At 51.5% G+C, this 25,333-nt stretch overlaps 1 protein-coding gene across 8 annotated transcripts in view; it reads right to left on the reverse strand.

The window, feature by feature from the left end:
• Window positions 1-25,333, reverse strand: part of EVI5L (ecotropic viral integration site 5 like) — a 93,862-nt gene that overhangs the window by 19,045 nt on the left and 49,484 nt on the right. For 7 of the 8 annotated variants that reach the window (XR_006278376.1, XM_043506766.1, XM_038378517.2 and 4 more), the window contains 6 exons: window positions 20,403-20,531; window positions 14,406-14,546; window positions 8,011-8,169; window positions 5,483-5,629; window positions 4,741-4,836; window positions 4,430-4,525 (listed from right to left, as the gene is read on the reverse strand). Coding sequence is in view for 7 of the 8 variants with exons in the window: in XM_043506766.1 (XP_043362701.1) it covers window positions 4,430-4,525; window positions 4,741-4,836; window positions 5,483-5,629; window positions 8,011-8,169; window positions 14,406-14,546; window positions 20,403-20,531 (768 nt within the window). In the remaining variant the exon portion in view is untranslated. Of the gene's footprint in view, window positions 1-239; window positions 348-4,429; window positions 4,526-4,740; window positions 4,837-5,482; window positions 5,630-8,010; window positions 8,170-14,405; window positions 14,547-20,402; window positions 20,532-25,333 lie in introns of those variants that run through there. The other variant, XM_043506769.1, reaches the window with a different exon arrangement.

Here is a 25,333-nt window from a genome sequence, read left to right on the forward strand (position 1 = left end):
TCTGCACAACCTTGGGCAAGTCACATGCCCGCTCCGTGCCTCAGTTTCCCTGTCTGTTAAGGGGTTAATAATGCTGTCCCACCTCCCAGGGTGGCTTTGTGGGGCTGAATTCATTCCGCTTTCCAAAGTGCTTTGATTCAGATCCCCAGCAGTGACAAGTGCTGCCTTTATGATTCAATATGTACAGCCAGATCCCCAGCTGGTCTAAACGGGCAGAGCTCTATGGGAGTCAATGGACCATATCCCCACCTGGTTTAAATCAGCACTGCTATACTGGAGTCAATGTGGCTACAGAAATTTACACCAGCTGAGGATCTGGCCCAATGCAGTCTGGAAACCTCGGTCACCTGAGAAATTGACAATTCAGTGTACAAAGCGTCACACCGGGTGAAACTGACAGACAGGCTTCCCCAAGCAGTGAATCCCAAAAGTCTTTAGGCTTCATGGCAGCAAAGCAGTCAAGCACAGGTTAATGGAGAATCAGAGAACTGGGACAGATAGCGAGCATGGCCAAGCAGGTGAGGCATCAGACTAGGGACAGGAGACATCAGGGTTGTTTGAATTATGGTAGCATGTAGAGGCCTCAACCAGAGCCAGGGTCCCACTGTGCTGGCCACAGCATGGATCCCGAGCAAGACAAGGGTCCCTGCCCTTGTACTGGACACTGCGTAGACCCTGCCTGAGACTGGGACCTGGTCATGTTGGGCGCTGTCAGACTCCAGTCTGCCAAGATCTGTGCGTGACAGAGCAGCTGCTAGAGTCTCTGCTGAGCCCAGCTCCCCATATGGGCTTGTCCTGGGGGTTGTTGAAGATGCTGGCTGGCTGACTGACTCAGAAGCATACCTCTGATCTCTATCAGCTCCCCTGAAAATCAGTGACTTGGAAGCCTTAGTCATAGGCTGTTCCTCAACTCGACGTTACCATGCGTAGGTGGCTGTGGTCTGCCACAAAGACACTAGTATGAGAATCCCAGGAGCTAATATATATTGTGTTCAACCAGCTTGGCTTAACAGCGAAATCTTCAGCGAGCTTAAACACAAAAATGAAGCTTACAAGAAATGGAAATTTGGACAGATGACTAGGGAGGAGTATAAAAATATTGCTCCAGCATGCAGGGGTGTAATCAGGAAGGCCAAGGCTCAATTAGAGTTGCAGCTAACAAGGGATGTGAAGGGTAACAAGAAGGGTTTCTACAGGTATGTTAGCAACAAGGTGGTGGTCAGGGAAAGTGTGGGACCCTTACTGAATGGGGGAGGCAACCTAGAGACAGAGAATGTGGAAAAAACTGAAGTACTCAATATGTTTTTTGCCTCAGTCTTCACAGACAAGGTTAGCTCCCAGAATACTGCACTGGGCAGCACAGTATGGGGAGGAGGTGACCAGCCCTCAGTGGTAAAAGAACAGTTAAGGACTATTTAGAAAAGCTGGACATGCACAAGTCCATGGGGCCAGATGCTCTGCATCCGAGGGAGTTGGCTGATGTGATTGCAGAGCCAGTGGCCGTTACCTTTGAAAACTCTTGGGGATCAGGGGAGGTCCCGGAAGATTGGAAAAAGGCAAATATAGTGCCCATATTTAAAAAAGGGAAGAAGGAGAATCTGGGGAACTACAGACTGGTCAGCCTCACTTCAGTCCCCAGCAAAATCTTGGAGCAGGTCCTCAAGGAATCCATTTTGAAGCACTTGGAGGAGAGGAAGGTGATCAGGAATAGTCAATGTGGATTCACCAAGGGCAAGTCATGCCTGACCAACCTGATTGCCTTCTATGATGAGATAACTGGCTCTGTGGATATGGGGAAAGTGGTGGATGTGATATATCTTGACTTTAGTAAAGCTTTTGATACGGTCTCCCACAGTATTCTTGTCAGCAAATTAAAGAAGTATGGATTGGATGAATGGACTATAAGGTGGATAGAAAACTGGATAGATTGTCGGGCTCAACGGGTAGTAATCAATGGCTTGATGTCTAGTTGGCAGCTGGTATCAAGCAGAGTGCCCCAGGGGTCGGTCCTAGGGCTGGTTTTGTTCAACATTTTTATTAATGATCTGGATGATGGGATGAATTGTACACTCAGCAAGTTCGCAGACGACACTAAGCTGGGGGGAGAGGTAGATATGATGGAGAGTAGGGATAGGGTCCAGAGTGACCTAGACAAATTGGAGGATTGGGCCAAAAGAAATCTGATGAGGTTCAGTAAGGACAAGTGCAGAGTCCTGCACTTAGGAAGGAAGAATCCCATGCACTGCTACAGGCTGGGGACCGACTGGCTAAGCAGCAGTTCTGCAGAAAAGAACCTGGGGATTACAGTGGATGAGAAGCTGGATATGAGTCAGCAGTGTTCCCTTGTTGCCAAGAAGGCCAACAGCATATTGGGCTGTATTAGTAGGAGCATTGCCAGCAGATCGAGGGAAGTGATTATTTCCCTCTATTTGGCACTGGTGAGGCCACACCTGGAGTATTGTGTCCAGTTTTAGTCCCTCCACTACAGAAGGGAGGTGGACAAATTGGAGAGAGTCCAGTGGAGGGCAACAAAAATGATTAGGGGGCTGGGGCACATGACTTATGAGGAGAAGCTGAGGGAACTGGGCTTATTTAGTCTGCAGAAGAGAAGAGAGAGGGGCGATTTGATAGTAGTCTATCAAATGGATGGATGGAGCTCGGCTGTTCTCAGTGGTAGCAGATGACAGAACAAGAAGCAATGGTCTCAAGTTGCAGTGGAGGAGGTGTAGGTTGGATATTAGGAAACACTATTTCACTAGGAGGGTGGTGAAGCACTGGAATGGGTTACCTAGGGAGGTAGTGGAATCTCCATCCTTGGAGGCTTTTAAGGCCCATCTTGACAAAACTCTGGCTGGGATGATTTAGTTGGGGATTGGTCCTGCTTTGAGCAGGGGGTTGGACTAGATGATCTCCTGAGGTCTCTTCCAACCCTGATATTCTATGATTCTTCCCCCCGCCCCCCTGGATTCTGATCACTCTCCACAGCCCAGCACCAAGGACCTTCAAACCCCACCGTCTGTGTGGTGACACGTCCACTATCTTCGTCCATCAGGGCATGCCAGTGAATGTTCTGCCCCATCCACTGCAGCAGCGGGAGCCTCACTGCACACTCCCCCCCCCAAGTCCCTTTCTTATGAAGTCAAAGGCTTTTCATGGGGAAGGAGATGTGTCCAGCCACCTGTAGAAGCTGTGGAGGTGAACAAACAGCTGCCAGCTACTGGCTCGGCTACACAGGGCTGCGGATGTGGGATAAATATATGGCTTCTTCTATGGCCCCATCACTGTAGTATCTGATGACCTCATGAACTTTAATGCATTTATCCTAACACCACCACTGTGAGGTGGGGCAGGGCTATCATCCCCACTGTACAGACAGGGAAACTGAGGCACAGAGCGACTAAGCAACTTATCTGAAGTCACCCAGGGAGTTTGTGGCAGACCAGGGAATTGAACACAGGCCCCCGAGTTCCTAAACACTGTGCCACCCTTGTCCTGGCTCTTACAACATAGGCATAGTTTGAGTTCTATATTTGGGAGGGCAGTTCCAGCCAGGCCAAAGGGACCATGCATGGGGGCCAAATTCCACACCTGCCAGAGGCTTGCAGTTGGGGGGGGCACGCCCCCCATGCCCTTCCCAAACTATGCCCATGTCTTGCAGCCAAAAGTCACCAGCAGAGAGGGTGCTTGCAAGGACAGGTCTGAGCCGGGGGCACTGCTTTTCCCTGGCCCTTCCAAAGCTCTGTGCTACGCAGCACAGAGGGCTGAGTAGTCTATGGGATTGGTGCCTTACATATGCATACAATGACAAGTTTCAGAGTAGCAGCCGTGTTAGTCTGTATTCGCAAAAAGAAAAGGAGTACTTGTGGCACCTTAGAGACTAACAAATTTATTAGAGCATAAGCTTTCGTGAGCTACAAAAAATGCATTTGCTAATGCATCCGATGAAGTGGGCTGTAGCTCACGAAAGCTTATGCTCTAATAAATTTGTTAGTCTCTAAGGTGCCACAAGTACTCCTTTTCTATATGCATACAATGAGGCAGTGACAGAGGAGAGTCATGATAATATGGGTTGCAATTAGAGATGGGTTGCAGATAAGAGCCCAGGTCCCAAAGCCCCCAAATCCAGAGCTCGATCCAGTTCAAAAATTTGCTAACAGCCCCAATTTCCTGTGGGCCAGCCCAAAAGCCTGGATCTGGATTCGCTTTCTGTGCCGAGGAGGGATCAACTGGAAGGAAGCTGGGTCTGGCATCCCCCATTCAGAAAGTGGTTTCAGGGATCCTGCAAGAAGGGGCACTGCTATTCACCCAAGGTCTAAACTCGGACACAGGGGAGCAAGATGGCCTGGCAGGACCCTGGCCAAGGGGGAACCTGATAAGCTGCTCCCTGCCCCCATAATGGACACAGCACTGGGGGTGGGATTGCACTCACTTCAGCCTTAAGCTCATCAATCTGGTCCTTGAGTTCCCGGATGTATTGGGAGGAGTCAGAGTTGTTCAGCTGGCCCTGGATCATCCCTTCTTCCCTCTGTGGAGAGTGAGGAGAGAATCAGGCTTGGTCCAAAGGCGACTGGGAACAGAGATGGGAGCAAGGATGCCAAGGCGACAGCCGTTTCCCTTTCCCATCTCACTCAGAGATCCCTTCCTGACCCCCAGCTGGGATCAGGACAGGCTCTGGAGCAGGAGTGTGGTTTTTGTGCTCACAAAGATACACGTCTGGGTGAGCTGATTATTTCCCCGCACCTGGATCTCCAGCTCAGCAATCCGCTGCCGCATCTCTGCCACGGCTGCCATGCTGTCGGCCTCCCGCAGCCGCACCGCCATCACCTCCTCTTTGCTCTGTGGTGTCAAACACATGGTGTTAGTGCCAGCGCAACAGCCAGGTGAACAACAGGACTCAGCAAGGGGAGGGTTCAGATCCACCAAGACCCAGCTCGAGGATATGCCATGCCCCTGCTGAAAGCAGCACAAGACTCCAACATGTCACAGAGCTGCAGAAACCTCCCAGATTCTGCTGCCTGAAAATTCATCTGCGTTAGTTTGGGGTACAGCCCCCTCCATCCATATACGGGCTGCACTGTCACCATGTCTGTCCTGCTGGGTCCAGGTCTACATAGGTGGTGGTGTGTTCAAAGCAGGTAGGGAAGCCCAGATGTGGGCCATCTGATCCCTGCCCCCCAAGCTCATCCCCTTGGGTTCCTGAGTCAGCACATCGGGGGCTGTGAATACCAGGTCTGGGGAGAGGATTTCTGCACCAGCAGCTGTTAGATTCACTGTCTGGAGGCCACACCTGGGGGCTGATAGTGCTGGCTTCTTGCCACCTAGCCCCTGAAAAGCAGCCAGGTGAATTTCACCCAGTGCCAAGCAGAGCAGAGCAGAGCAGAGCAGAGCTGGCTAGGGCAGGGCAGGGCAGGGGACAGTTTCCTGGGCTGGAGCAGGTCATCCCCACTGCATTGCTGTGTCCGCCCTCCAGCCTGGTGCTCACCTTGCACTCGGACTCCGCATGCTTGCGCTTGGTCTCACTCAACTGCGTCTGCAGCCCTTTGTTCTGGGCAGTGAGGTATTGCAGTTTCTCCTGCAGCCCTAGGCACTCCTGCTCCGTCCGGTTCAGCAGATTACTGTGAATCTGATCCTGGGGTGCCCGGCAGAGACAGACAGGGAACAAAGCTCAGGTGACAGGTCATTCAACCATGCCCGCTCGCAGCAAACATGGGGTTCCAGCCCTACGGTTTCCATGGTTAGAGGTGTGGGTGTGTGTGCACGTGCGCAAACACCCAATATACTCCCTCATCCCCAACTGCACTCCCACCCTGCAAACACCCACATCCCCCAACTGCACCCCCACAGAATACACACCCATAACTCCATAACTGATCTCCATGCACATGCAATACACACCCACTCCTCACAACTGCGTCCTCCCATTCTATAGCAGCACCCCAACTCAGTATGCCCCACAACTACACCCCCACTGAATCCTCATTCCCACATCCACTCCCCTAGCCCCTCCAAATACCCACCACGCCCACACTACCAGCCTGCAAACATCCACCCCAACACAATGCACACCCACACTCCATGGCTGTGCTCCATGTACACACAACACACGTCCCCACCACCTGCACTCCCATCCCCATAAGAACGGCCATCCTGGGTCAGCCCAATGGTCCATCTAGCCCAGTGGCCTGTCTGCCGACAGTGGCTGGTGCCAGATGCTTCAGGGGGAAGGAACAGAACAGGGCAATTAGCAAGTGATCCACCATTGTCCAGCCCCAGCTTCCGACCATCACTCCGTGCACCCGCTCCAAACAGTCACCCCTTAGTGCACCCCCCAGTATGGCCACACTCCAGGATTGCAGTCCATGTGCACATAACACCCCTCAATACATACCACACACTCACTGGCCAACACACTATACATGCCCACATACTCCAATACACTGCTCATGCCTGCAACTCACCACCCCCAACACAGAGTTTGCGCCCTGCACGCATCCACACCCCCAACACACTGTACATGCCCCGCACACATCTGCACCCAACACACTGTACACACCTACCAACCCAAACACACTGCACATGCCATAGCCACCCACTTCCCAACACTGTGCACGCCCTGCACACACACACACACTGTGCATACCCCCACCCCAATACACTGAACTACGCCCCGCAGTCCCCCAACACGATACACATTTCCCTCCAACATACAGTACATGTCCCACGCCCCTCCCATACCCCCCTTGCCTACGCATTACCCACATTCCTGTCCTTAAGTACTGCCCGTGCCCCACCCACATTCCCCCTCTCTATGCAGCGCCCACATCCCCATCCCTGCTCACTGCTCATGCCTCACCCACATCCCCTCCCTAAGCTCTGCCCACATTCCCCCCTGTGATGAAGCGGGACTGTTCTTAATGTTTCCTCTGAGTATTGTGGGGGTGCCTCAGTTTCCCCTAGGCAGTTCTTAAGTATCTAGCTGGTGGGATAAGGGTGTATGATTGTTGCAGAGCCCTAGAGGGCAGGTGTGTGCAGGGGTCTGGACACAGAGAATGGCCAACTCCCTGTTTCCTGGCAGCTGATGGCCTGGCCCTTCCCCCCTTGCAAGGTGAGAGCTAAAGGGTTGGAGAACAAAGGAATCCAGTGACCTCCTGGCCCGGGAAAGGGACAAAGCCCAGAGGAGGAGGGGCAGGAGGGGGAGTCAGTTTGGGGTGGGGTGGGCTGGGGACATGGAGTGAAAAGCAGATGTGGGCAGACATGGTTGTCTGGCTCACTGCCCCCCAAAATGGACCCAGCTGAGGGGTCCTGTTCTCTGAACCTACAAGCTCTGTGTTAGACCATGTTCCTGTCATCTAATAAACCTTCTGTTTTACTGGCTGGCTGAGAGTCACGTCTGACTGCGGAGTTGGGGTGCAGGACCCTCTGGCTTCCCCAGGAGCCCTGCCTGGGTGGACTTGCTGTGGGAAGCGCACGGAGGGGCAGAGGATGCTGAATGCTTCGAGGTCAGACCCAGGAAGGTGGAAGCTGTGTGAGCTGTGTGTCCCTGAAGACAGGCTGCTCACAGAAAGGAGACTTCCCCAGAGTCCTGCCTTTCTTCGTAGGGAGCAGTTCCAGAGCATCGCCCGGGGACTCCGTGATACCCCCCTACACACCGCCACACACCCCTCCCTACGTACCACCCACACCCCATCCACATCCCCCTCCCTATACACCGCACACATTCCTCTCCCTATGCACTGCCCATGCCCCACCCCCTCTCTATACATAGTACACGCCTCATACACATCCCCCCCTTAATTGCAGCCCCCCTTATACATCCACAACATCCCCCCCTCCTTACTTGCATGCTTCCCGCACAGCCATCACCCACACAACTGGACCCCAACCCCACCCCTCTCCCCACTACTCCCTGCTGTCAGGGGTCCTCGCCTCGGGGTACATCAGGACCATGTGCCAATCTCCCATGGGAACGCTCCAGACCCAGCTGGCTTGTCACCCTGCCAACTGCCTCACTTGGGTTTCAAGCTCCACCAGCCTCTGCCGCAGCTCACGGAGGTCGGCCTGGGTCTGGGCCTCCCGCAGGCGGGTGGTCATCAGCTCATCCTGGAGATCGTTCATGGTGTTCTTGCGGGGGGACTCCTTCCAGCGCCCGCCTGTCCGTGACAGATGAGCCTAGGGGAGTGGAGGGGGCACAGGCTGAATTTGTGCCCCGATGTCAGGATTCACGCACCAACCGGTGGAACTCCTGCTCCTCGCCTGCACGGGCCCCTCCAACCAGGGTCCCACAGCACTTCTCAAGCCTCGTTCAGCCCCACTGCACTCCCACAAGGTCAGGTCATGATCCCCGCACTGCCAATCCTAAAGCCATAGAGGCCATAGAGCCATAGAGCCAGATGGACGGGGCTGACGCTAGGGACTAGAAACTAATCAATTCGGCTTTGCTGCTTAAGTGTGAATTGACCTGAGGCTTACAGGAAAAGGATTCAGGGTGTGCAAAAGACCCAGGGTGTGACCTAAATGAAAGCCAGCATCCTGATTGGAGAATATCTCCACAAATGGGGTAAGGGTGCAGGGCTCACCATGCTGGTTGGGTTGGAAAAACTTTATGAGATCTGTCCCCATGAGCTTAAAATGTGGTCAGTGGACAGAAAGCCTAAAGATCTGTGGTGTGCAGGCTGGCTGGCAGATGAGTTTGTGGGCAGCAGGGCTGGGTATGAAGAGACCCAAAGGGGAATGGCCGAAGCCTGGGAAAGGAAATCCCTGGAAGCATCCCAGAAGGGGACTCAGGAAATCTCAAAGTTGGGGTACAGCCAATGGAGATCAAGGGACATCTGAGACCTGAGGTATAATTTCTGTAGGAAAATGGCAAAGTGGGCAAAATGCCCAAGGGTAAGGAAAGAGTGGCCAAACAGAACCCTCAAAGTGTTAACTTGGCCAATGCCCAGGGCAGAGGGGCTAACTCAGCCTCTGTCCGATCAGGAAAGCAGCCTGAGCTCAGGCTCCAGGGGCAAACTGTGACTCATCTATTGGAGGAAAGTAGTCATGTAGTCAGCCCCTCAGGGACACGCTGAACAGTGACAGATGGGCTCCCAATCCAGGCACCATTACATATGTCCTGCTGTCCTCTCCTGTGCTTAGATACATCTGACCCCTATAGAGAGCAGCAGGTTGTGGCTAATGGGAAGATATTCATGGAGTGCAGAGATTCTGGGTCAGAGAGAAACTGCGTCAAACCATGTGTGGTGCAACCCCATGAAGTGCTGAAGGGCTGTGTAACCTGGGTGAAGGTCCCAAAAGTGAAGTTATTTGCCCTGCCTGTGGCTCAGATCCCTGTGCAGACACACGAAGGATCGGGGTGGAGTGGGGTAGTTGGGGTTCTCCGAGGATATCACCTTGGACACCCTTTGGGAAATGACTGTATCACTCTAAGCAAGGATCCAGTCCCTGCTTCTGTAAGGGCCAAAGACTTGAATCCAGGGAGCCAGAAGGCTCAGAATGACGGTGTCACAGAACATGCAAATAGCCTGGCGGGCAGGGAGGAGAGTTTTTCCCCCTGGCTGCTAACACAAAGGAAGAGCTGCTAAGCTTAAGACACCTGCCTGTCTGCCCTGTAGCTGAGTGGGGCAGAGGGGTCACCTCGCCCATCTCCACACATGAGATGTGACAAGGAGAACTGCCATGTTTACCCTGTCCACGGGTGCGAGAAGCCCCAGAGAAGGGTAATGCAGCTGGAAGGCTGCTGCTGGCTAATAGAGACCCCTGGTCAGAATGTGGCCCTGGTCATGGTGGGTTCTTCTGAACAAGAGACCCCAAATCATAACCCTCCAGAACGGGGGCCGAGAGAGGACTCAGTCCTGGGGGTGGGGGCAACAGGGTGACCCCAAGAGGGGAGATGGGCTCCTGGCATATGCACAGCTCTGGGGTTCGGACACTCTGCATCCCTGCCTCACCAGACCTTGGGACACCAGAGCCCCAGAGATGTGACTGGATGAAGACCCAAGGCTCAAGGGCTCACTCCCTAATCCAACCAGGAGGTAAAGGCACCCCACTTTGCGGCCAAGATGGCTGACTCATGGAAGAATGTGGGCTCATTGCACTCCTCACTCCGGCAGGACCCCATCCCAGCTTTGGGGTGGCAAAAGGGCACAGAGCTGCATGAAAACTCCTTATGCGTGCCCTGCTGGTGCCATCTAACAGACCAGACCCGAGTGAGGACATGAAACTGCTCTGACTTGTGTATTGGGCACTATATATTTGATTGATTAGCAAGGGTGCTAAATGAATCTTATTAGTGCCTGGTAGAACAGCTGCCAAGGAAATGTGAAAGATGCTGTGGCATCAATGGATAACATTGGGGGTTCGGAGTAGCAGCCGTGTTAGTCTGTATTCGCAAAAAGAAAAGGAGTACTTGTGGCACCTTAGAGACTAACAAATTTATTAGAGCATAAGCTTTCGTGAGCTACAGCTCACATCCGATGAAGTGAGCTGTAGCTCACGAAAGCTTATGCTCTAATAAATTTGTTAGTCTCTAAGGTGCCACAAGTACTCCTTTTCTTATTGGGGGTTCGAACATTCCTAGGTCACTGGTTAAAGTGCCCCTGCTCAGTTCAGTCTCAAAGGGGAAGAGAAGTGATGGCGTGAGAATTCTCTGTAATATTTTGTAGAAATACTGTGTGTGCCTCAGTTTCCCCTATATGCTGCATTGTCATCTGGGGGTGGCAAAAGGCTGTTTACTCTCAGGCAAGCTACCACACAGGTGGAAATGGTGTCTGGCTCTCTGTGGAGTGGCCCATGTCATTGGAGAGTCAGGGAAGACAACAGCAAAGCCAAACACTGGAATATTTGCTACCTAGCAACAAAGGACCATGGATGGTCCACCCCCTCCCCAGGAAGCCAGCTGTGTTTGACCAGTTGGAGAACAAAGGACTGAGGAGGGGCCAAGCCAGGAACTTGAACAAGAAAGGAGGACACAGAGGGACAGAGTAGGAGCCAAGGGTGGGCACTGCTTTGCTGGGACTCCAGGCTGGCCAAGATGAACCAGGCTGTACGTTTCTGTTTTCTGTGCTGACCAAGGACTTTCTACGCTGTGTCGCAGACATCTACGATCTTGACTGCTTCTGCAATGCTGGCTGAGAGTTAGTGCAGCTGCTGAAGGGAGGGAGTCCGGTGCACTTACTGCTCCTTTTGAGTGTACAAGTCTCTCTCAGATGCTTGCTCATCTCAGCTGGACTCACTGAAGGGAGATCAAGCAGTGAAGCAGGAGCACTGAAGACCCCGAGGTCTAAGGATGTGGTGAGGCCGAGTGGCTCACCCTAGTGAAAGAGTGAGACTCTAAAGGGGGTCTGGCATACTGAGCGGTGTACAGAGGGGAAGTTGCTCTGTGAGCCGGGGATAGAACCCAGGAGTTCGGACTCCCCACCCCCACTGCTCTGTCAGATCATCCCAGGCTAGCTGAAAGACATCCCCTACTGAAGCACAGATTTGCTGGAGGGTGAAGGGAGCTCTTACCCCCTAAGGCTGAGCTTTGTGGGAAAGTGGACTGGTCTGTGACCCTGGGAACCAGCTCACTTTGAGCCAATGCCCGAGCCTGTGACACCATGAAGGAAACTTATGACAAACAAGGAGGTTGTGGACGCTTCTTCACTGGAGGTTTTCAAAAGGAGGCTGGAGCCACCTGTCTGGGACGGTTTAGACACAACAAATCCTGCATCTTGGCAGAGGGTTAGACTAGGTGACCCTAGCAGTCCCTTCTAACCCTATGATTCTAACCCCCTGCCACAGTCCTGTTCCAGGTTGAGATTCAGGCCAGTTTTGAGCTGATTCAACTAGTAAAAGCCCCAGAGGGGCAGATCTGAGGATCACAGAATCCTAGAACTGCAGGGCTGGAAAGGACCTAGAGCGGTCTTCTAGTCCATCCCCTACACTGGGGCAGGACCAAGTAAACCAAGACTGTCCCTGACAGGTGTTTGTCCAACCTATTCTTAAAAATCTCCAATGACAGGAATTCTACAACCTCCTTTGAAAGCCCATTCCAGAGTTTAAATGTCCCTTGTTGCAGATTAAGTGGATTATTTCTTGTCCTGCCCTCAGTGGACATGGAGAACAACTGATCTTCGGCCTCTTTAGAACAATCTTTAACATATCTGAAGACTGTTATCAATTTATGGGGGAAGGAATAGCTCAGTGGTTTGAGCATTGGCCTGCTTAAACCCAGGGTTGTGAGTTCAATCCTTGAGGGGGCCATTTAAGGATCTGGGGCAAAAATTGGGGATTGGTCCTGCTTTGAGCAGGGGGTTGGACTAGATGACATCCTGAGGTCCCTTCCAACCCTGATATACTATGTCACTGTCCCTCCTCAGCCTTCTTATCTCAAGATTAAAAAAGCCCAGGTTTTTAACCTTTCCTCACAGGTGAGGTTTTCTAAACCTTTGATTATTTGTTGGTCTCCCTGAATTCTCTTCAATTTGTCCACATCTTTCTTGAAATGTGATGCCCCAAACTGGGACACAGGACTCCAGCTGAGGCCGCACAGGTATTGAGCAGAAGGGGACAATTATCTCCCATGTCTGATATACAACACTGCTGTAGGTATACCCCAGAATGATGAGAGCCGTTTTTGTAACTATATCACATTAGACTCAGAGTAGACTCGTAGACTTTTAGGCCAGAAGGGACCATCATGATCATCTAGTCTGATCTCCTGTATAAGGCCACAGAACCTCACCCACCCACTCCTGTAATAGACCCATAACCTCTGGCTGAGTAACTGATGTCCTCAAAGCCACTGTTGGCTCATATTCAATTTGGGGTCTATTATAACCCCCAGAACCGTTTCAGCACTACTACCACCTAGCCAGTTATTCCTCATTTTGTATTTATGCATTTGATTTTTCCTTCCCAAGTATAGTACTTTGCACTTGTCTTTGTTGGATTTCAACAAATTTGTCAAGGTCATTTTCAATTCTAAACCTTGCATAATGACAGGTTTCAGAGTAGCAGCCGTGTTAGTCTGTATTCGCAAAAAGAAAAGGAGTACTTGTGGCACCTTAGAGACAAACAAATTTATCTGAGCATAAGCTTTCATGAGCTACAGCTCGCTTCATCGCATCCGATGAAGTAAGCTGTAGCTCATGAAAGCTTATGCTCAAATAAATTTGTTAGTCTCTAAGGTGCCACAAGTACTCCTTTTCTTTTTGCAATTCTAAACCTGTCCTCCAAAGTGCTTGCAACCTTTCCCAGCTTGGTGATTTCTGCAAGTTTTATAAACATGCTCTCCACTCCATTATCCAAATCAGTAATGAAAATATTGATTAGTACTGGACCCAAAATTGACTGTGGAGTCCCACAAGACACAGTTTGACAGTGAATTTTTTACAACTAATCTTTGAGTTACAGTCTTTCAACCACTTATGCATCCACCTTATAGCAATTTCACCTAGACCTTCTTTAGTTTGCTCAGAAGAATGCCTTGTGAGATTGTCAAAAGCCTAACTAAAATCAAGATATATCTCTGACATTACACCCCATATTCTTCATAGAAATATGATTATGATACAAATATGGCATGACTAAGATATACTTTACGCAAGATGGCTCATGTAAGGTATCACTGGAAAGGTTATGATTCACTGAATGTGATTATCCAATTTGTATGCATGTATCCTTTCTGTATCTGAAGTTAGGAATATTGACTATGTTACAACTACAACTGTGTGTGTACTTGGGGGAACGCCCACCAGATAGCAGGCAATCCTCAGCACAAGATAGTATTATTTTGGGTTTATTCCCCCAAAAGGGGTGTGCACATGAATGCTGGGTGAATCCTCTCACACAGAGCTGACTTCCGTCTGTGTCTGTAGTTGGGTGGGGCCCTACCTGTGTGTTTGTGTGATGCAAGAGGCCGGAGAGCCTCATTCAGCAAAACAGGGAGAGGAAATCCAGGCTGGTGGAACAGGAGGGGCTCAGTGAGACAGCAGTACATCAGGTGACATCCCAAAGGGGGGGTTCTAACCTGTCACAATATTATATCTACAGCTTTCACGCATCTGCTAGGCCAGTAACCCTATCAAAGAATGAAATTAGATTGGTTTGGCACAATTTGTTGGTTACTACTTATTACCCTATTATCCTTTGGGCGCTAACAAATTGATTAATAGTTTGTTCCAGTATCTTTCCAGGTACCGAAGTTAGCGTGTTCTATAATTCCCTGGGTCCTCTGTGTTCCCCTTTTAAAGATAGGTACTGTGTTAGCCCTTCTCCTGTCCTCTGGGACCTCACCCATGAGTTCTCAAAGATAATTGCTAATCAGATGTATCACTGGTTGGGGAGTTGTCTCTGCCCACGTGCTGGGGTCAAGGATGGGTAGCTGGCCTGGTGGTGAGTGGAGCCGACGGGGAAAGGGGCTTTACCTGCCAGCTGTCGTTGAGCTCCTTCACCTGCAGCTGTAGCTCCTTGAGTGAGGTCAGTGCAGTCACCTCACGTACCTTCAGTGCCTTGAGCTCCTCCTGCAAACGGGCCACATTGTTCTCGTCGGGCAGCGAGCTGTTCTTCTGCAGGGAGATGGGGGCAGAGGGGGTCAGACTGGGACCTCAGCAGCACAGGCTTCTCTGCTCTGACCACTGCACTGTGCTGCCCACCTTTCCACATCCAGGCTCTATGGGCACTGAGGGTGCTTCCATGGGTGGGTGTGGGCAGGGAATGAGCTCCACAGCCCCACACTCAGATAATTTGGGGCTAGGGTTGGAGCCTTTGGAAGTGCTGCTGGAGTGCAGAGGGACATGCTGCTCTGTGTGACCCCCCAGCTAGCTCCTGGAAGCAGCACCCTGAGACCGCAAGGCCACCCCTACCCCCTGATATTCAGCAGGCCGCACTCCCACCCCGGCTGTAAGCAGAGGGCAAAGAAGGCTATCCCAGGTGGCTCCAAGCATCCTACTGGTGGGATCGCCTGACAAAAAGGGACAGCAGCATGGCCTAATGGGCAGCTCTAGCCCTGGCATGGTGGGGACACAACCTGGTCCCATCTAGAGAGAACCATGTTTGCACCCTGACCCTGCTGGAAGTGCAGTCCCCAACACGGTGGCTGTTCTAGAGAAGCCAGACCACTGGCTGACGGTTCAGGAGATGGGACAGGCTCTGGCTCGCTCCCCTGGAGGTATCTCCTGGGATTTGTCCAGAGCAGCACAAAGTGAGAAGATCGGAGCAGGGGCGGAGACCTGGGACCTGCTCTCTGCTCACAATGGTGGAATTCCACTGGCGTCCATACAGCTCTGTTGCTGTAAAGGGACAGTCCAGCCTGGATAGCAAGAATGGGCTCATGTTTACACCCACTTCTTGACTATAAGAACTGCAGCAGGGCTGAGTGCGCTCTGCATACCCCCAGCTACAGAAGAAAAGAGGACAGGAATTAGCACAGCCCAAGCAGAGCCTCTCTGAACTCTCATCAGCCCTTGGGCACTGTTGGAAAGGGAGGCCAACCGAGTGGCTTTTCTATTTCACGCTAGGGAGCAGTGAGCTGAGGCTTCATCTACACTGTGGTTTCAGACCTGCAGAAGCTGCACCAGTGTGAATCACAAGGACAGATTTGGTTTGACTGGTGCAGCTCATCTTGGCTTTACACCAGGGTGAGCTGTGCTGGTGGAACCAATCTTTATGCTGGGTTTGAACCAGTGGCTGAAATCCCAGGGGCAGATCCCTGGCTGGTATAAATCAGTGCTGCCCCATGGGAGTCCGTCCATAGAGCTGTGCCTGTTTACAGCAGGAGGCTCTGGCTGCCAATGCAGACAAAGCCACCAAGGAGCTCTGTGATTGCTGAATGATTCACACACACAGCACAGGCAGGGGGAGGCTTCCAGTGGGTTTCAGACACCGCCCCCACGCTCAGCAGGAAAGCAATCAGATGAGGTGTTATCTCACCTCTGCTGGAACAGAAATCACATGCTGGAAGCTGCAGGGGAGGCGTGAGGGGGCAGGGTAAAGTTTGGTGATTGCGAGTTCATCTTTTCTGAACTGGTGCTGGGGGGCCAGTGGCCCTGCACCCACCATGAACCCTGGGGTTCATATCATGAGAAGGCAATCACAGTCATCCCCCTCATCTGCCTGGGCTCAATACTCCAAGCAGCAACATGGCTCATACTGATCTCCTGTCATGCCACTAATCATAACTAGCTCAAGTGTCACTAGGTACACCCTTGTCCCTCAGTATCTACCTGCCATTGCTCATCTTATACTTAGATGACAAACTCCTAGGAGCAGGGACAGGTGTTGTTACTTATTTGGTGTATCACAGTAGCCCTAGGAGCCGCAGGCATGGAGCAGGGCCCCATTGTGCTAGGTGCTGTACGTCTTAGTGCTGTGTGTTCACAGTGCCTGATACAATGGGGCCCTGGTCACCAATTGCAGCCTGTAAGTCAAACCATAGTATCAATCAACAGTGAGAAAACACCACCCTGCCACCAATGGTGTGCAAAGAGGTCTGTTCTGAGCAGAAGCAGCTGTTTCTCTGTCTCCCTCTGCTTCATGGGACTATCGGGAGAGAGGACAGATGTGTGTGTGTGTGTAATGGGAGAGGGGGGAAAGTGGTGACCCCACTTAGAATGGAGCAATTGCACATCTGTCTGGTAAGACTGCAACATCCGTTAGTCAAATAAACCCTGGGCGCTTCTCGTTCCTAGGACAAATGGGGACCCAGCAGTGGTGTCACACATGTGGCTATGCATGGTCCAGCTCTTTCCTCACCCCACGTCTCAGGGGTTTTCACACTGATGTGTTGGGTGGAGGGTGAGGCCTTGAGTCATTCTTTGAGCTCTCAAGCCCCTATGGGCTTTCTCACAGGCTGCTCCAGTGTGGTCGCAATGCAAGCTGCAGCAGGAAGGGCTAGTTCGGGGCCTGTTAGGGTGTTAAAAGGGTGGGAGGACTTGATTCTCACAGCTCTGATCAGCTAAGATGAGGCACTCCAGCATCAGCTCAGCCCGAGCTAGACGTTAGATTTAAAGTACAGAAATTCAGCTCTGGACAGACCACCCCCAAAAGTGGAGGGTTTGGGAACTGACATTCGGCTCAGCCTGCTATAAGGACCGGGGATCCTTTGCAGCATTTAGATTCAGGTCTGTTATCAAACTTCAAGCCCCCACAATGTTTGGAGGACTTAGAATAAGCCCAGTCTCTGGCTAGATCATAGCAAGGCTGCAAGGCAGAGAGGAAGGATGGTCCTACGATTAAGGTGCTAGATTGAGACTTAGTAGATTTCAAACTTTGGGACAGGGACTGTCTTTTTGTTCTGTGTTTGTACGGCACCTGGCACAAGGAGGTCCTGGGCCATGACAGGTGCTTCTGTACTATACCTAACAAATAAAATACTAATAATAATAATAGAAACTTCAATTCCCAGCTTTCCCTGGGTGACCTCAGGCCAAATGGGACGATGATCCTTCCCTGCCATGCTGGGAGGATGAATTCAATAGGTAACCGTGAGGTGCTCAGATTGGGGCCCTGAAGGTAGCTTGATGGATGGGTCTTCCTGTGTGGAGGAGTGGGGGAACCTTTGGCCCTTGGGCTGTGACCTGTGGCACCCTCGTGTGTGTCTGTGGCATTCAGCCCCATCTGCATCCAATGGGGGAGCCCCATGTACAGGACTGGACTGAACCTACTTAGCTGAGGTTGCTTCGCTTTACTAAGTGTGTGCTGAGGAGGCAACTCCTTGCCTTTTCCCCTTCCCACTCATGTTGAAGGCTCCATATCCTGAACCCAGCCCCTACTCTCCCTTGAAAGGAGGCCCAAGTGCATTTGGGAACATTACAGACCCCACTGGACTGGGGAGACTGGGACCCCCCTGGCCCTTTAGCTCTTGGCCTTTCATCCAAGGCTCTTTGAGAGGGAGCAGATTAGTGCCAACAGGTGGGTTGTGTGATATAAACTGGATTTGCACCAATCTCCCACTCGATTAGTTAAGGCTGCTGGCTTTGGGTCAGGTCTGCTGTGTGAGAGTTCCACTAGCACCATGTTCACCCTCCGAGCTGCTCCTCTCCTGCTCCCATAGGATTGCTGCCCAGGCCTGAAACTGACCTGACAGTAACTGTGTAGCCTTCCCATTGCCAGGCTTTGCAGACAGACCTGGTCTGGTTTTGCAAAGCAAAAAAGTGTGCTGACGTGCAACTTACAACCATGCAGGAAGGAAATGGTTACAAGGCAAGTCCTTTTCTGGAAGGGGAGGGTTTATCTAGCTGCTTTTATTTTTAATCACGCTCTGATAATCATCTTCAGAGGTTTTCAAATCTAATCCCAGTTGCGACCGCAAAGGAAAAAATAAATCAAATGTACAATCACTTATTGCAGGATGGTCAAGGAAATGACATGTGGGCAGAAAATCTTGTGTGCATGAGATCCTGTCTTGGTTCAGTGTCCATGCGGACACTGAATGGGTCCAGGTAGATGCTGTGTAGGGTAGGGAGCTTTCTTAATATAACTCCCAAACAGTTCAGGAGTGGGGTGTGTGTGTGTGTGTGTGTGTGTGTGTGTGTGTGTGTGTGTGTGTGTGTGTGTGTGTGTGTGTGTGTGTGTGTGTGTGTGTGTGTGTGTGTGTGTGTGTGTGTGTGTGTGAGATAAAATCCTATTCTCAGCAGCGGATTCAGGCTGAGCAAAAATAGCCATCAGTTATTAATTTATAGCAGCATCCAGAAGCTTTGACTGAGTTCAGGGATCCCACTGAAACAGAGAGGGGAAATGACTTGCCCAAGGCCAGACAGCAAGTCAGTGGCAGAGCTGACCCAGGTCTCCTGACTCCTCCTGTGCATGGCCCACACTGCCTCTCACTGCTAGTGAAATGGATTCAACAGAAGACCTACTAAAGATACCTGCAGCCTGAGCGAGGCAAATAAAGTAAGAGTCACAAAAAGCAGACATGATCAGCCTTGTGCTGTGACCAGGTCACACTTCAAAAGTCAGGCAGCATCAGCCCAACTTTGCACTTGGATGGGAAACCACCAAGGAACATCCAAGGTGCTGCAGGAAGGGTTAAGTGTGGCTTAGTATTAACGCTGGGCCCCAGTGTGGTATCAGGGGCACTCTGCAATGGAAGCACTGCCTTTCAGAAGGCTGGGAGCTACACAGAACCCAGCTGAGATCAGAGCCCTGTTGAGCCAGGTGCTGTACAGGTCATAACTAGGATTCTTCTTTACTTCCTGTCCTAAATTCTCACTTAGTGTTGCTTGGTGCCATTGAACAAATGCTCCACCCTCAAAAGGTGACTGAATTCCAGTAGGGTAGGTTTGACCTCTGCAGACGAAGCCAAGTGCTGTGGGGTCCTTCAGGCTGAAAGGCACTCAGGCAGCAGTTCTCAAACTGTGGGTCAGAACCTCAAAGTGGGTCGCAACCCCATTTTAATGGGGTCACCAGGACAGGCATTAGAATTGCTGGGGCCCAGGGCTGGAGCCCCACCGCCCAAGACTGAAGCCGAAGCCAGAGCCCCACCACCTAGAGCTGAAGCCAAGGCCCGAGGGCTTCAGCCCTGGACAGAGGGGCTCAGATTACAGACCCCCTGCCCAGGGCTGAAGCCCTTTGGCTTCCCCACCAGGGCAGTGGGGCTTGGTCGGGCTCAGACTTTGGTCCTCTCTCCTAGGGTCATTTAGTAATTTTTTTTTGTCAGAAGGGGATCGCGGTGCAATGAAGTTTGAGAACCCCTGCACTCAGGGAATACAGGTTATCTTCAATTCCTCCTTTAATCACTATGATATGCACAGCAGCTGCTATCAATTCAATTCAGGCCCCACTAAAAGGAAGGCTGAGTCTAGCTCAGGACTTCCTTTGCTTAGGATTGTGAACTACAATTAAACATCAGGCATGCACTTCACCAGCCTAAATCCACATGGCACAGATCAATAGCATCACAGTGAATATCTCAGGCCAGATCCCCAAATGGCATCAGCTGGCATATCTCCATTGAAGTCAATAGCACTATGCTGAGTTACCCCAGCTGAGGATCTGATCCTTTATGCCTTTCATCCTGAAAGACCCCAATGCATTCTGCAAACTACACAGGGTTCACTTAACTCCCCACTTAAATACACCCACTTCTTGGGGGACACAGCAGCTGTTTAACTACACATCAGAGGAGGATGGAAAATCCCACATTCAGCTGAAACTACAGGGAGGAGAGGGTCTAAGTAGGCAAAACCCTTCTATGGTACTGGACCAGGAGAGCTGAGCTAACGCTCCACTTTTATGGAAAGCATCATGGGATCTTTAATGACCCTGAAGCCATCAAAGGCCTCAGTTTTACAACCCATGCTGTAAAAGTAACAGATTCACAGGAAGTTGTAGGGGCACAGGCTGCTCATGGCTGCTCCCCCCCTTGACTCCCACTCCATGTTTAAACGATGCTGGAGCAGGGATTTCTCCCTCCCCACACACACCTTTTCCATGTCCAGCACTTTGTCCTGCATCTCCTTGAGTGCACCCAGTGTCTCAGTCTCCCTCAGACGTGACTGCTCCAGCTCTGTTTCCAGGTGATTCACAAAATCCTCCGTGAACCGGGGGTTTCCCTGTGAGGAAGCAAAGAAACCCAAACCAGGCATTGTTAACCAGGGAGGGGATCTTTAGCACTGAAATCACAGATCTCTACCAAGTGAGGAACTCCTCTAGCGAGAGCAAGGCTATTCTCGTTGAAGGGGCCAGCCTCTAGGGGGAGACATGCTCAAGCGCACATAGCCAATTTTTACCCACAAGTGCACCTCCATTTTCAATGCAGGACAATCGAGAGAGCCAGAGAGCCGCTGGAAGGAACTCCCCTGGCAGCCCTGTAGAGTAGGGGGAAGGATGGCAGATTGCAGGATTACAGACACAGATCTGCACTTTGGGGGCCCAGTGCAATGTTAAGCTGCACCCATGATCCGACAGCTCTGCTCACCTCCCCCGCCACTCTTGGAGACCTCCCCCGACTCGCTGCCTAGGTCTGGAGTCTCTCTTCCTATAGACGTGCCCTCTGAAGTGACTACTGTACCCATCACTGCAATGCAGCAGCTCTGGGGTGGTATGTGGCACTGGGTAACAGATACACAAAAGAGCTACAGCTGAAGGTTGTAAGAGGTGAATGAAGCATTAGTCTGACTGGGCACGCAAGGTTAACACTCCCACTTTTGCAGAAAGGGCCACAAGGCTAGGACTATAACAGGGTTTAAAAGAGAACTAGATAAATTTATGGAGGTTAAGTCCATTAATGGCAATTAGCCAGGATGGGTAAGGAATGGTGTCCCTAGCCTCTGTTTGTCAGAGGGTGGAGATGGACGGCAGGAGAGAGATAATTTGATCATTACCTGTTAGGTTCACTCCCTCTGGGGCACCTGGCATTGGCTGCCGTCGGCAGACAAGATACTGGGCTGGATGAAACTTTGGTCTGACCCAGTATGGCCGTTCTTGTTCTTAGGATCTTTAATGCCCATAAGCCTTCAAGGCCTTGGTCTTGTGTCTCATCCAAAAATCACAGTGAAGGCCAGCACGGTGCCCCCTAGCAGCATGCTCCGAGATTTCCCGTTAAGGCTTCACATTGGAAACTTCACAAACTGTCCAGGACTCGACTTCTGGGGACCCATTAACATGACACCTGGGCAGCTGGGACGGGGGTGATTCTTAAGAGCCAGGTGACTGCTGCTTTGTCAGTCCCTACTGAGCTATGGGGCAAATGGACCCAACTCCCATCACTGTACCGTGCACTGCCTGATGGGGTTAGACATCTAGCACCTGAATGTGGTGGCTGCTCTGGATCTTGTTCTGAATCTTTTCTCCAGTGGCCACAGTTCTGGCAGGGACTAGGCACACTCCAAGGAGGAGGCAGGCCATGAGGCTGCTTATGCGACACCCTGGGGCCCCTAAAAGGGTAGCCAGGTGGGGATACCGTTGCTGGCTGCTGTAGGCTCTCCTGTAGCGGGATCCAGCTGGCTCTTCAATCTCTCACCCCACCCCACCCAATCTGAGCAGAGTGCTACTCTCCAGAGCATGCCTCAACCACAGCAACCTCCGCTGGGGGAAAGGCTGGGGGAGCGCTGGCACAGCTCCTACCCACTGTAACCGTCTGCGCTATCGCAGCTGTTGGCAGTTCATCAGATAAACACCAGCTTGTTTTCTCGGGGAGAATTAAACGCAATCCAACCCAGCTCTTGCGCGGAGGGGTGGAGACCTCTCCTTGCAACCAGATGCAACCTTGAACCCAACACTCTTTGAATTTTGGAGCATTTTGGATTGGAGGCCTCGCATTCAAAACCACCCCTCTGTAGCTGTGGTTTTAGGTTGGACCCAAAATCAAAAGGGGACTAATTTCTGGTTCTGCTTTGGTTGGGACAGGAGACTTTTGCCAGCAAGGTGCGAGATCTCAGCACCCTTGAATCAGAGTTTTAGGGGCCAGATCCCCGGCTGGTGCAAATCACCATCGTTGCATTGGAGTCAATGGGTCCGAATCCCCGGCTGGTGTATAAACCAGCATCGCTCCATTGTAGTCAATGGGGTCAGATCCCCGTCTGGTGGGATGCTGCATCAGAGTCAGTGGAAATTTATATTAGCTGAGGTCTAGGCCTGGCATCCGTCTGACCTCAAACCTTAACCCAGATCCAAGCCAACCCTATCCAGCACCAAGCTTGAGTGGCAGAACCGTCATCTTCCATCAGTGAAGCAAGAACCCTCCCCAACCAGATTCCCCCAATGCTGAGTGAGTGCAGCTGCAATGAGAGCACCCCACAGGAGAGGAATATGCTGGGGGGAAGATGGGGAGGAGGAGGAGGAGAACGAGAACAACCATCCCTGCCGAGGGGAGAAAGATGTGGGGACCTCGGTCACTGCCCTAGCCTCTATGGGTGGATGGACTAGATGGGCCCTCAGGGACTTGTCTGTGATCACTCTGCGTATTGCCAGCCAGTAGGAGGGGAGGTTACTGAGTCTGATACCATAGCTGGTTTAAAGCAGGCTGGAGAGTTTTGCGGCCGTTGCCATTTGAACGGAGGTGATGGGTTTATCAGATCTCATGTTGGGGCACATTGATTGCCGGTATCGGCTCAGGAAGGAATCTCCCACCACAATGCACCTGGTCAATTCCACAGTGCTGCAGATGCGTGAAGGAGGAAGTAGGCATGGGGGTTGAGAAGGTTCCGCTTTCTATGAAGCTGTGGTTCTCCAGTTCTTTCAGTCTCTGGAGACCAGCTCCCCACTTCCAATCCCCCTCATCAGTCACCACCAGGATCTCAAAAGAACTGCCAGGAAGGGATGTCACCACTGATGGTCCAAAGGAGAGGCTGCTCTGATGCCTCGTGTAGTGGCCTCTGCCACAGTAGATGGACCAATGTTCTGCTCCAACGTGGCAAAGCCCCGTCTTCTCAGAAGCTGAACTCAGAACCAATCTAGCTGTGAACTCCCCTAGGACTGGTGAATTAAAGATGGGAAAGGCCAGCTGGGTCACAGCTTCTCATCCTCCCCTCAGCTAGTGTAGGATTCTTCTCCTGGATGGTCTGGTGCTTTGCTTAGCAGCCTGCAATGTTCCTGGATCTGCCCAAGAGGGAAGAGCTCTCTGCAGTGCAAGGCTCAGGTGGGAGGGGACTCCCTCATTTCACTCCGCCCATTTACCACAGATTTCTCATATGCGACAGTCCATGTGAACTGACACCTTTGGTTTATGCCCAGAGGGAAATAGTTATCCCTCTCCAGCTATCAGGTCCCTACCCTGGAGTCTATGGCGTCCATCAGACTTCTCCTCTGTAGGGTTGTACCTCTGGAATGAGTCAGTTGCCCATGGAATGGAAGAGACGAGACATTTCTAGTGTAACACTGGGCCTCACCACGCTCTGCATTTAACAGCAACACTCTGCCTGTCTCCCTCTTGAACATCCCAACATGTATACAGACATTAAGTAACTTGGTATTACAATGCTCCTGCTGTGTAGAGAACTGTTATCTGCATTTGCAGCTGCAGAAACTGAGGCAGAGAGAGGTGTTGAGATTTGCCTGAGGTCACACAGTTGGTGGCAAAACCAGAAATAGAACCCAAGAGTCCTACCTCCCAGGCCCCTGCTAACTCACTAGACCCCACTCCCCACGCAGAGCCAGGAACAGCATCCAGGAGTCCTGATTCCCAGTCCTGTGCTCTAACCAGAAGACCAGCCCTTCCTTCCCACAAAGAACCTATTTTGGATGAACCAGAAGAGCTCATGAAGCAGACAAACCTCTAGGTTCTTTTTTTCTGCCCATCCACTGTAGGCAGGTCTGCTTTCTAGGCATTATTGTTCTCCCTGTAACCACACAGCCCTGCGTTCTCTCCTGGAGAGCTTTCACCTGGGGCTCTTTCCGAAGTAGAGCCGCTGAGCATTGTTTTAAGCACTTGTCTCCATTTGGTGAGAGCTCTGCATTTTTTGATGAGGTAAAATATCAGAGACTTCAGTTGCACAAAGAAGGGGGGGATTTGAAGCCCTCCCCCCACCCAAGAAAAAACAAGCTACTGCTTGGCCGTTTTTCCCACTTGCAAGGACACCTGTGAGATTCAGAAGAAGCCCTCCCTGATCAAAAAGCTTCTGCCAAAGACAGGCAACAGGTGGCAAAGAGATCAGGCTCTCAGCAATGTGCTGAGACATGGTGACCTTTACATGGGAGTCTGTGTATGTGAGACCATCACAGCCACCAAGCACCCCTCCCACACACACTTAGCTTTTGCTTTGCTTTTGCTTTCATCTCTGTAACTTCCACTTAGTGGTTCAGCCGTGACTTTACAGCAGCTCTAATGCCCACAGCTATCAACAGTACATATCCAAAATTATTGTAGCAGCAATTAGAAAGCTCAATTGAGATCATGGCCCCATTGCTGCACAGAGACAGAATGAGAGACAGTCCATGCCCCAAAGAGCTCAGAGTCTGAACAGACAAAGGAAGGGAGCATTGTTATCCATCTTTTACAAGTGGAGAACTGGGGCCAAGAGACATGCAAGGACTTGTCCAAGCTCACACAGAGAGTCAGTGGCAAAGCTGAGAATGGAATCTAGATCAGAGTGCCAGCCCAGGGCCTCAACCACAAGGCCGTCCCGGGTCCTTCCTCTCTAGTTATTTTCACAGTACGGATATTAACTGTGTTATAGCAAGCTCAGCCCCAGAGTGGGAGCTCCCTGCTAAAGGGCACACTCCAGCTGTTTGTTAGGGCAATATTTGAATTTCGGCTTTGGTCTGGATTCAGCATGAGTAACACGTGTGCAGCAAACCGCTCCACAGACGCAGATCACGAAAGCAACCTTTGCTACATCACCCATCTCCAGGGCCACAGCTGAAATCCACAAGGTCACCTCCACTGCTTCTTGCAAGAAGGGGAGTTTGACTATAG

This window comes from Dermochelys coriacea, chromosome 20 (assembly GCF_009764565.3).
Source record: "Dermochelys coriacea isolate rDerCor1 chromosome 20, rDerCor1.pri.v4, whole genome shotgun sequence".
Taxonomy (NCBI): Eukaryota; Metazoa; Chordata; order Testudines; family Dermochelyidae; genus Dermochelys; species Dermochelys coriacea.